Source organism: Nerophis lumbriciformis, linkage group LG13, assembly GCF_033978685.3.
Source record: "Nerophis lumbriciformis linkage group LG13, RoL_Nlum_v2.1, whole genome shotgun sequence".
NCBI classification, from domain to species: Eukaryota; Metazoa; Chordata; class Actinopteri; order Syngnathiformes; family Syngnathidae; genus Nerophis; species Nerophis lumbriciformis.
Genome location: NC_084560.2, coordinates 27,901,251 through 27,913,916, shown reverse-complemented (window position 1 = coordinate 27,913,916; position 12,666 = coordinate 27,901,251). Strand labels below are relative to the sequence as shown.

Genomic DNA, 12,666 nt, shown 5'->3' with positions numbered 1-12,666 from the left:
TTTATGGTTTTAAAGGCAACCTAAAGGTTCGAAGTAACAGAAGCCGGTGGTCTGCCAAGGCGTCTAGGACATTCGTGGATGGCATGGCTGCTGAGGTCAACACCTTGAATGTCCACGACATTGTGGACCGGGAATCACTGTGGCTCCAATTAGACAGTGGTCCAGAGGTGCCCAGCCTAGGGGACGGTTTGGTGCTATCAAGGAGTGACAGTGAGGAGACGGAGGAGGAGGATGGAGAGGAAGAGGAAGAAGAGGCCAGCAAGAGCGAGAACACTGAATCAGCCGACACCAGCGGTGCCCAAGTATCTACAGAGAACTCCGGCTCTGGCACTGATGAAGGAGGAATGGTGAACGGCCTGCAGAGGGTGGAGTCCGAGCGAACGCAGGCATCCGATTCGCTGTCGAGTGAGGACGACGAGGACCTCGAGCTGGAGGCCATGGCCAGATCTCGTCTGTTAAAGCAGGAGCGTGAAAAGAAAGAGGCCATCGAATCGCTTTTCCATCATGTGCTTCTTTATCATGGGGCGGGAGGCTGGCGCCATTTGCTCCAAGGCTTGGCACTGCTTGACAGCCTGCTGAGGAGCAGCGCCGAGTGCCCTCTAGTGGAGGCACTCTCATCCACATCCCTGGACACCAGCTCAGCTTCCCATTTAAACCTGGTCTCCAACCTCCTGCAGCGCCACCATCAGGCTCAGGATGGCAAGAGCTTCCACGGCTCTTTGCTCTCCCCTTCGTCCTCCCCCTCCGTGCCCCCATCTCTTCTCATTGAGCTGCTGATGAACTTGTGCCTGCGATTTCTCTGCTCTCATTATCCTTCTTACCTGAGCCTCGGCCCGCTTGATTTGCAGGGCAACAGGGAGGTTCAGGTGAAGAGCGTGGAAGTGTTGACGCGCTTGGTGAACCAGCTTACTTGTATGGCACAAAGGCAGGAGGGGAGCCTGGAACACATCCGCAAACTCCTGGCGGCATGTAAAGTGCAGCAGTATGCTCTTCTGACACTCTCAGCCTCCATGTATATAAGCCAAAGGGGAACAGACAAGGGAACATCCAAGGTTCTGCAGCTGATGGGTGAAGAAGGCGGCCTGTCAGAGGAGAGTCTTGTCAATGTTGGAAAGGGAGAGGGACAGGAGCAATATCCCTTGCAGATGGAATTACTGAAACTCCTCCAGGCTCTCATAGTCTTGGAATACCACGTTTGGCCCAGCGGGGCTGCGGCTGCGACAGCATCAGGCGGCACGTCCGGTCAGCCTGCGGAATCCCCGACTGGCAGCAACGCACTGACCCGGGGGTGGCACACCACAGTCGTGTTCCAGCAGTCCATCAAGGCGGCCCAGTATGTCCAAAGCCACCACATCACCGCTCAAGGAATGTTTGTTTCTGCCGCTGCCAGAGCTCTGCAGCCACAGTACGGCTACGTCATGCACCCCCACTGGGTGTCGCTGCTGTGCTCTTCTTTGCCATACTTGGGGCGCTCATTGGGCATCATTGTAGCCCCTCTCATAAATCAGATTTGTAGGAACTTGGATGAACTGGTTAAGCTTTATGAACATGACGGAGGAAAGGCAAATCAGAGGTAAACACATACTATGTGCACACACACACATACACATATGGAGGATATCATTATACAGTAAAGGTAAAAGAACGAACATCTCACCATATGTTTTATAATAATAAATAATCTTCCAATCATCCATCAATCCATCTTCTTCCTCTTATCCAACGTAGGGTCGCAGGGGTAGCAGCCTAGGCAGAGAAGCTCAGACTTCCCTCTCCCTAGCCACTTTGTCTGGCTCCTCAAGGAGGATCCTGAGGCGTTCCTATGTCAGTTAGGAGACATAGTCTCCCCAACATGTCTTGGGTTTTAATAAATAATCTTGAATGAAGTTTAATATACAGTTACTCCTCCAAAGTTAAGCATAATCAGCTGTTTCACTTCCAAATCGTTCTAACTCTAAACAAAAATAATAAATACATACTGTATACATTATGTATAAATAAATATAGACATATTAACTCTACTCAGTGGCCTAGTGGTTAGAGTGTCCGTCCTGAGATCGGTAGGTTGGGAGTTCAAATCCCGGCCGAGTCATACCAAAGACTATAAAAATGGGACCCATTACCTCCCTGCTTGGCACTCAGCATCAAGGGTTGGAATTGGGGGTTAAATCACCAAAATGATTCCCGGGCGCAGCCACCGCTGCTGCCCACTGCTCCCCTCACCTCCCAGGGGGTGATCAAGGGTGACGGGTCAAATGCAGAGAATAATTTCGCCACACCTAGTGTGTGTGTGACAATCATTGGTACTTTAACTTTAACTTTAACTTTAAATGATGTAATCTATGTTATATGTGTACATATAGAAAGAGTAACCGGTGTCAAAAATGTTGAATTGAATTGAATTGAATTATTTATTTCAAACCTGCACAGTACAACAACACACTTTTTTTTTTTTTAGCTTTTGGCAGAGACATTTATGCAAGGCTTGAAAAGGGGTTGGATGAAGCAAATGCTTATAATATCCCAAACCCTCTCACTCATTCCACATTTAACATAAACAATATAATACAAGAACAATACTATAGAAACAAAAACAAGAAAAGCTCCTGTACTCTAACAATACAATAGTACCGCTGTTACTATGAGACAAGACAAGACGAGACAAAACACACACACACACACACACACACACACATACACACACACACAGGCCCAAACACTCTCTGACCATACACCTCTCTCTCATCGCTCTGTGCTGAGGGCATCACTCTCTTTCCTCCTCGTACTTCTTCAGTACTCTTTTAAATGTAATTGTGTTAGAACAGGTTTTTAACTTGTCCCCTAAGTTGTTCCACAGACTGACTCCACGCACTGAAATGCACATTGATTTTAAAGTTGTTCTAAATTTAGGAAAATATAATTAGTTTTTTCCTCTTAGACTGTAACTATGGTGAGCATCTTTATCCTGGAATAGGTTCTGTATATTGGATGGTAGAGAGTATTGAGATGCCCTAAACATAATTTGAGCAGTTTTAAAGTTGATTACATCGTCCAGTTTAAGTTGCTTCAACTCCTTGAATAGTGGATTTGAATGATGTCTGTAGTGAACATTGGACACAATCCTAATGGCCTTTTTCTGCAGAATGACTAAAGGCTATAGATGAGTTGTATAACAATTTCCCCAGACTTCAACACAATAGTTTGAATATGACATAATAAATGAATGATACAATAATAGCAGAGCATTGGTGTTCAATAAATGACATGATCTCCTCATCATTCCAACACATTTAGCAACTTTTGTCCTCAGGTAACTTATATGAGGCTTCCATGATATATTATGTGTTTTCTACATTCCTATATCTCATATAAAGTTAACCACTGTGTATTAAAAGTAAAAATAAAGTGAAATAAAACTAAAAAGTTTGAAGATGCCTGACAGACGCAATGGGCAAACAGAAACGTGTTTGCATAGGCATTGAACGCCTTGTTTTTGTTTGACTTTTGAGGCGCATGTTTTTCAGAAACGTTTTACCTGGGAATTGTACAGCTTTGAAGTTCCACTGTGTGTGTATTTAATAGTGTTTGTATTACATTTTTAAGAATTTCTGTTTTTGCTTTGTTAGCGCGACTGGTCGGAGGGAAAACATTGCACCAGACTACCCGCTTACCCTTCTAGATGGCGTGACCACCATCACACATTACTGTCTACTAGACAACAAGAGAGTGAGAACCACACACTAAGAAGAAGATATTTCCAGTACTGTTTGTTGAATAAATGTAACTTATATTCCTCCTCCTGTCTGTATTTACAGTCCATGGTAGCCTGCGACTCCGTCGACGTCCGCAACGCACGCAGCGCTGTGATTGAGGCGCTGCCGCACATGCTCAGTAGCATGGCGTTGCTATGGGGCGTAGTTATGAAGGAAGAGTTCCACAAGCGAGCACCTGACACTGCACAAAGTAGCAAGCACAGTTCTTCAGTCTTCTTTAAAAGCACCAAGGTGTGTTGTTGCTTCTACGTTCAATACGTACAGTATGTCTTCTCACACTTCAGCATCTTAGATTTACTACTACATTTTCTACTATAGAAAGGAAATTTGGCCTCCTTGATGTGTTTTTGGCCTCCTTGTTTTGGAAAATGGTCTAAATTCGGGCTCAGTATGTCACAGTTTTATTCAGACAGCCACTTGAACAAAAGAACCTGGGAGGACTTGGCCCCTTAAAAGGGGGAGCCCAAACACCATTCACTTGTGTTGCCAGCTGTTTAGACTATAATGGCTGTGTTTTGGGTATTCTGTGCATAGCAATCTATATACTACACTGACTACTCTAAAGTATATGCAAGTTCCATTTCTATAGTGTTGTCCCTTTGATAAACATGCAGAATGCGTACAATTATGCACCAATGAGGGTGGATTTTCCATTTCTTCTACCGCTTATTTTTGTGTGTTACTGTCACAAGCGAAACAGAGCCGCCTTTAATGCTTTTGGATGGGGTTGGATGGCACGGCAGCACCCGCTGCTGGTTTAGAAGAGCATTACGTGTTTTCATGTTAGTCTCTAAAAGTGTCCAACAAGATTAGAACAAGCCATGAGATTTGTTGCGAGTCACTTTTCCAAAAAAAAAGACACTCTGAACATTTGCTATATATATATATATATATATATATATGGATTTTATATATAAGAATGTCCTCAAAAAATGTATACACAACTTAAATCATTTCAAATTAGGTGTTTATTATTACTGCATAATTTTCAAATTCCATCCATCCATCCATTTTCTACCGCTTATCCCTTTTGGGGTTGCGGGGGGTGCTGGAGCCTATCTCAAATTGCAAAAGTATTTACAAACATCATGGACAGATGATTTTGAAATCCCTACCTCACGACAAGATTGCCATACAGACTTTCTTGGACTTCGCTGAAACGTTTCCAGTACTCTTTCTTCTTCTGTGGGGCTTGTGGTCTTCCGAAACGCTTCTTGCGGATGTTCTAAACAGTTCCATCAGCTTCAAATGTATCTGTAATTCGAGTGATGGTAACTTGTGTTGGTGGTTCTTTCTGAAACCCCCTCCAAAATTGTCTTTGAATTTCAACTGCATTTTCATACTTCCAGTAGCATTTTAGAAGTAATTTATTTTCTTCAAAGTTTAGTCTGGCTGCCATCATTGAGTTTAATGTGTTTCATCTGCAAAAACCCCCAAAAACAAAACAGTTATTTATCAGCTGCTAAAGGGTGTATACATTTTTTGGGGACACCCTGTGTGTGTGTGTGTGTGTGTGTGTGTGTGTGTATAAATATATATATATATATATATATATATATATATATATATATAACACATTTTCTAAGTTGATAACACCGATCCCTCTTGCTATGTATTCATATTCTCTGGCTGACCAGGTGCGTATGCAACATTTTTTAGAAGCTGAGCTAAGATGAAATAGACTGTACAGAGTTCTAAAGACAAGCTACATTTACAGAGCGTCCACTTATTTGTTATAAAGCAAGGACGTATAGTTAGTGCTAAATCTATTTGTGGCGGTGCAGATACATTATTAACAACAAAACCGCAGGTGTAACACACGTCTTTCACACCAACAGCTGGCTAACACTTTAAAGCGCATAATAAATATGCTTGCTGAAATGTGAGGAGTTTACTATTGATGAGATACTGTCTGCGTACAAATACGCACCGATAAGAGCGTATTTCTTTCATAATTGCGGTGTGCTTTTTAAAGATTCTACGCCAGCGGATATTACAGTTCCTGGTTCCTCTCACTGGTCAGTATGGCGTTCCACTCATGGCTTCACTTGGAGCAGCGTGGAGCAGCCGGAAAAGTAAAAGGAGGCACACTAACAATGTAAGTACTGTCTTTTTAACAACACAGAATTTGAATGATTAAGAGCCCCTTTTTAACACGACACATTACTGTCTGTACTTCAGGTTTTACCTGTGGCGAGTGAGTCTCGTCTTACTATAGTGGATCTGGTAAAATCATTGAACGCCTTGCACACAGACACCATCCTACAGTTGGTCAAAGAGGTGGTGAAAAAGCCTCATCAGCTTAAAGGAGATCAGGTACGATACAATTAATTGGATGTTCAGAAGTTGTGGAGTCACAAATCTTCTTTCTGTCTCCTCTTAATTAGAAGTCAACTCTGGTGGACATTCCAATGTTGCAGTTCACTTATTTTTATATCAAGAGGTAAGTAGCACATGACATGTCTGAAACTTCAAGTCCCTCCAAAGTATTTTTACAATTATTTTATAAGAATTGTAATTATAATTATATTTTAAATATAATTTTACAGACATACATACTGTCAAGCCTGAAATTCATCACAACCCCCAAGTTTTAAGATATATTTATACAAGGAGAAAGCTTTTTTGGCGGCACGATGGAACAGGGGTTAGTGCATGTGCCTCACAATACGAAGGTCCTGAGTAGTCCTGAGTTCAATTCCGGTATCGGGATCTTTCTGTGTGGAGTTTGCATGTTCTCCCCGTGACTGCGTGGGTTCCCTCCGGGTACTCCGGCTTCCTCCCACCTCCAAAGACATGCACCTGGGGATAGGTTGATTGGCAACACTAAATTGGCCCTAATGTGTGAATGTGAGTGTGAATGTTGTCTGTCTATCTGTGTTAGCCCTGCGATGAGGTGGCGACTTGTCCAGGGTGTACCCCGCCTTCCACCCGAATGCAGCTGAGATAGGCTCCAGCACCCCCCGCGACCCCAAAAGGGACAAGCGGTAGAAAATGGAATGGATGGATGGATTGATGGAGAAAGCTTTTTGTTGTAAGCAAATTGTTTAAGAGACAAAAATATTTATCTGTTTTTCTTTACATTGGAACAAAAACATTAAGTCTACATTTGCCAGGGGTATGAATGGTGTTGGGCTTGACTGTATATAATAACCAGCTCCTTGGTCTTGTCCAAGGAGCAGGTCATCCAGGTCATCTCAGGGCATTCAATCGATCGCAACTGGACTGTTTGGTTTGTCTTAGAAGTTGTTTAGCCTCTCATCCGAGTAGGCTTCATCAGTTCGTGCTCGTAGATTTAGATTGGTCAGATCTAGTCTAGGAGCTGGTGCCAAAACCCTAAATATTACTACTGTATATAAATATACAGTTAATGAATGTTGCGACCAAATTTCCTGGTGGTTGCTGACAGGTGGAGATGGGTTTCGAGTTTGAATGGCGCGTTTGACTCTGAAGTGCATTTGAGTTGGATTTATTAATGTTGTGCAGCCCTTTTGAGACACTCGTGATTTAGGCCTATATAAATAAATATTGATTGATTGATTGATAATAAGACTTGTTCCCGTTTATTACGCAATGGAATAATACCTTTTTGTGGCATAATGTAGAGCGGAATGAGGTTAAAAAAGCGATATCACTTATAATAAAGTGTATTGGCACATAATAAAGCGGTAAAACCTGTCCTCTTTCCTTCTTCCTGTATTAGCAGGTGAATGCACATCCTTAAATACTTCCTGTAATGTAATAACACATTTTTTGTCATACTGAGCAGCCAGGACAGAGATGTGTGTACACATTAGGTTTTATTTACGGTTTTATGGTTATCAGTGCACATTTTTGCTTTATAATTGCTAGTACTTTTATTTGGTAGCATCACAAAAAAGCTAAAGGAAAAAGCAATAAAAGCTAATCCCTCACCTTTTATATTTGTAGCGTTAGCGCTCAAGTCTTGCAGGAAAACATCGCCCCTCTCCTCAGTCTTCTACGGGAGTCTGTCCAACTGAACCTGGCTCCACCTGGTCACTTCTTACTGTTGGGGTTTGTGCAGATAATGACTCACATATTTAAAGAGTTTAATCAAAATGGCTTCTTTTTGTTTTGTTTAGTTGGCTGACTTGAATTTGTAACCTGCAGGATCTTAAATGATGTTGTGAACCGACTCCCCAACCTGGACAATAAGAAGGATACCCGAGACCTGCAGGTATGAAAATGCAGCATTTACTTTGGGTTGTAAGTCATAAAGCGACTTAATAACGGCGTCGTCTGCGTACTGTCAGGAGGTGACTCAGCGCATCCTGGAGGCCGTGGGCGGAATCGCGGGGTCATCTCTCGAGCAGACCAGTTGGCTTAGCCGCAGCCTGGAGGTAAAAGTCCAGCCGCAGGTTTGCCCCGAAGCAGACGAGCCTGATGACGCGGATTTGGACGGCGATCATTTCGGTGATTTATGAGTCGTATTTCTGCCAGGTTTTAATACGCAAACACATGTGGAACAAAGTTGCAGAATGAACCGAATGAACAGTTACTGCTCTGATGAAAAAATATGACTTTTTAGTTGGGGTTTGGAGCAAAGTTACATATTTTATTGGTTTGATTTTATGTCTTGCACTTGCTTAATGAAACTGGAATTTGGACTTCACTATGCCGCCAAGTTGGAATGCCTTTGCCAACATTTTTTCATTTATTTGTCCCTCTGTACAAACCAAAGAACTTGTATTATTTTGCACAATAGCGTCAGTCCAACGTAGGGCAGCCTTCAACTGCTTTGTAAAGAGAAACAGACAAACTCATTTTCTTCCTCTTGGCAGAGTCCGTGGCTCAAGCCAGCACAATGGTTTCATCCTCGGCTCCCTCAGCTTACAGCGTGCAGGCCCTTGTACTCCTGGCTGAGGTGCGTTTGTTGACCACACAAAAGTCCAAACTACATCTCTTACATTTTCACAAGCATTTGTATCCTCAAGGTACACTAGTATAGAAATTTAACTGTGAAAATACTTTACAGTAGGGATGCGCCAATCGATCGGCCGATTTTCGTGAAAAAGTGCGCGTGCCGATTAATGCCCTTTGACTGACACTAAATTTATTTTTAGTCCCCTAGCTGACTAGCGACTAACAGCTAATTGTGTGTCTCCATACACAGTGTGAAACCGCTTCCCCAAGCTAAAAATAAACCCTCGACTACGACAAATAAACTGCATTTCTTATTATCTTAAGTATCATTCTTAGTCATACCAAAGACTATAAAAATGGGACCCATTGCCTCCCTGCTTGGCACTCAGCATCAATAATTATTATTATTTTTGCTTTTTATTTTTATTCTTTATTATTATTATTATGTAATATTTTCTATTTTGTTTCCTTTTATACCCCCATTATTTACTTTTTACTTTTTAAATTCGATCTCAATTCTGTACACTGCTGCTGGAATTTTAATTTTCCTGAGGGAACTCTCCTGAAGGAATCAACAAAGTACTATCTATCTATCTATCTATCTATCTATCTATCTATCTATCTATCTATCTATCTATCTATCTATCTATCAAGGGTTGGAATTGGGGGTTTAATCACCAAATGATTTAACCCCTAATTGATGATTCTCGAGCGCGGCCACCGCTGCTGCTCACTGCTCCCCTCACCTCCCATGGGGTGGAACAAGGGGATGGGTCAAATGCAGAGGGTAATTTCACCACACCTAGTGTGTGTGTGACTATCAGTGGTGCTTTAACTTTTATTATTAAGTTATATTATCACTGGAGGACGAGACTAAACATGTTACACACCGAGCGCAAGCCAGGAGCAGGCAAGTTAATAGCAAAGCTAACCGCTAATCTAGTTTGAAACAACACCAAGAAATAAGTGCTTCATAATGTTTCAGAGGTGTAAAAGGAAGCAGGTCATAACATAAAATAAGCAGTTATTAACAAGTAAATAAGAGTCTAGAGAGAGGATAACGTAACAACAACTGTTGGCGTGTCAGCATTGTCACTGCCAGAATAAAAGACACATAAGAGGAGGGCGGATTGATCCATAAATCGGTGGTGTCGATACCAAGAGTAGTATCGATATATGATAGATACTAGAGTGACCAAGCTGATACCGGTAATTTTATTTTCTCAAAATCATTTCGTTTGTGTTAATATTTACAAATTCAGGGAATAACACCCTGAACACAGGACGACTCTGAAGTTGAAAACCAAAGGATTTAAATAATTATTAGATTGTAGTTGTTTCTTTTGTTTAGTTACTGTGTACTATTGACATTGTTTTTATCGAATTGTAATAAGGAACTACTTTATAAAGTGGGTTGATATTGTTATATTGTCAATAACCGTCACCATAAATACAATTTAAAACATTAATACATGTGATCGGTATTGGTATCGGCTGATCTCACTCATAGATGATCGGTGTACCGCTTTGCTCACGTGTATTTGTCAAGACTTGGACTCTGGCGTGGTTTGTTTTCCCATGGTGCAAATGATTTGGACCGGACATGGCGTGAAGGTAAATACATATTTCATTTTAACACTCAAAAAAAGAACAAACAAAAGGCGCTCACAGTGGAGGCACAAAACCTAACGCAGGGAACAAAAACTTTGACTATGCATAACTATGAACATGGCAAAACAAAAGACACTAACTGTGGCATAAATAAACACAACTTACTTGCGGATGCAAAGAGCAGCATGAATGTGATGTTGCCAGGCCGACCAACAGAAAATGAAAAGCTTAAATAACACAGACATGATTAACAACAGGTGCGTGAGTGCAAATGAATCAGGTGTGTGACATGAAGACAGGTGAAAACGAATGGGTTGTCATGGAAACAAAACGGGGAGAGAAAAAACAGGGACTGACAAAATCCAAAAAAGCACATGGCCAAACAAAACATGATCACACAGACATGACAGTATTGTGTTGACCCTTTTTCAGTACATGTAGTAAGTATTGTGCCCTGAGAACAAAATGGCTGCTGAAACATGCAGGGTTTCCTACAAACTATATTACAAATGTACAATTCCTGTGTGTAGATCTTGGCACCACTTCTTGACATGGTATATCGGAGTGACGAGAAGGAGAAAGCAGTTCCGCTCATTTCCCGTCTCATGTACTACGTGTTCCCCTACTTAAAGAATCACAGGTAGCTATTGTGGCCACGCAAATACATCAAGGGTCTGACTTTGTAATGAAGTGCTCCTCTGTCTTTGTAGTGCCTACAACATGCCTAGCTTTGAGGCTGGTGCCCAGCTACTGAGCAGCCTGAGTGGTTATGCGTATACCAAAAGGGCCTGGAGGAAAGAAGTATTTGAGCTCTTCGTGGACCCCCTCTTCTTCACAATGGATGCCTCCTGTGCACCCAGGTTCGCATGTTGTTTGATGTATAATTCACATGCTGGCTCAGAGTGGTCCAAGCTGGAATCAGGAAAGTTAAGTGTTAAAAATAATGAGAGAGACTATTTACTAAAACAAGCATACAAGGATACAAATGATGGAGGGTTAAATAGACACAAATATATAAATAAATACACCTTTAAATAATAATGCATAATTAATAAAATAATTAACTCTAGAAATAATTGCTGACACACAGGTTCATGAAATAATTACATTAATAATTAAATCATGAAATAAATAATTACATTGTAAAATAATTAAATAATGAATAAATAATTGAAAGATTATTATTAATTAATGAAATTATGAAATAATTAAATATGATTTTACATTGAATAAATTATTGTTATAGGTAATAACACTTGTATGAACAAAACCCAAAACCAGTAAAGTTGGCACTTTGTGTAAATCGTAAATAAAAACAGAATACAATGATTTTCAAATCCTTTTCAACCTCTATTCAATTGAATAGACTGCAAAGACAAGATACTTAACGTTCGAACTGGTAAACTTTGTTATTTTTTGCAAATATTTGCTCATTTGGAATTTGATGCCTGCAACATGTTTCAAAAAAGCTGGCACAAGTGGCAAAAAAGACTGAGAAAGTTGAGGAATGCTCATTAAAACACTTATTTGGAACATCCCAGAGGTTAACAGGCTAATTGGGAACAGGTGGGTGCCATGATTGGGTATAAAAGCAGCTTCCAGGAAACGCTTAGTCATTCACAAACAAGGATGGGGCGAGCGTCACCACTTTGTGAACAAATACGTGAGCAAAATGTCTAACAGTTTGAGAACAACATTTCTCAATGAGCTATTGCAAGGAATTCAGGGATTTCACCATCTGCGGTCCGTAATATCATCAAAAGGTTCAGAGAATCTGGACAAATCATTGCATGTAAACGGCAAGGCCGAAAACCAACATTGAATGCCCGTGACCTTCGATCCCTCAGGTGGTACTGCATCAAAATCCGACATCAGTGTGTAAAGGATATCACCACATGGGCTGAGAAACCCTTCAGAAAACCACTGTCAGCAGCTACAGTTTGTCGCGACATCTGTAAGTGCAAGTTAAAACTCTACTATGTAAAGCGAAAGCCATTCATCAACAACACCCAGAAATGCTGCCGGCTTCGCTGGGCCCGAGATCATCTAAGATGGACTGATGCAAAGTGGAAAAGTGTTCTGTGGTCTGACGAGTCTACATTTAAAATAGTTTTTGGAAAAGAGGAAAAGAACCATCCGGACTTTTATAGACGCAAAGTTCAAAAGCCAGCATCTGTGATGGTATGGGGGTGTATTAGTGCTCAAGGCATGGGTAACTTACACATCTGTGAAGGCACCATTAATGCTGAAAGGTACATACAGCTTTTGGAGCAACATATGTTGCCATCCAAGCAACGTCTTTTTCATGGATGCCCCTGCTTATTTCAGCAAGACAATGCCAAGCCAGATTCGGCACGTGTTACCACAGCGTGGCTTCGTAGTAAAAGAGTGTGGGTAC

General features: G+C 41.4%; 1 protein-coding gene across 1 annotated transcript in view; it reads left to right on the top strand.

The window, feature by feature from the left end:
• dop1b (DOP1 leucine zipper like protein B) overlaps window positions 1-12,666 on the top strand; it is a 60,731-nt gene that overhangs the window by 34,692 nt on the left and 13,373 nt on the right. The window contains exons 20-31 of the mRNA XM_061971388.2: window positions 16-1,573; window positions 3,627-3,726; window positions 3,816-4,004; window positions 5,749-5,871; window positions 5,955-6,089; window positions 6,161-6,216; window positions 7,704-7,808; window positions 7,905-7,971; window positions 8,048-8,207; window positions 8,576-8,658; window positions 10,799-10,908; window positions 10,979-11,128. Of these exons, the coding sequence (XP_061827372.2) occupies window positions 16-1,573; window positions 3,627-3,726; window positions 3,816-4,004; window positions 5,749-5,871; window positions 5,955-6,089; window positions 6,161-6,216; window positions 7,704-7,808; window positions 7,905-7,971; window positions 8,048-8,207; window positions 8,576-8,658; window positions 10,799-10,908; window positions 10,979-11,128 (2,836 nt within the window). The remainder of the gene's footprint in view (window positions 1-15; window positions 1,574-3,626; window positions 3,727-3,815; window positions 4,005-5,748; window positions 5,872-5,954; window positions 6,090-6,160; window positions 6,217-7,703; window positions 7,809-7,904; window positions 7,972-8,047; window positions 8,208-8,575; window positions 8,659-10,798; window positions 10,909-10,978; window positions 11,129-12,666) is intronic.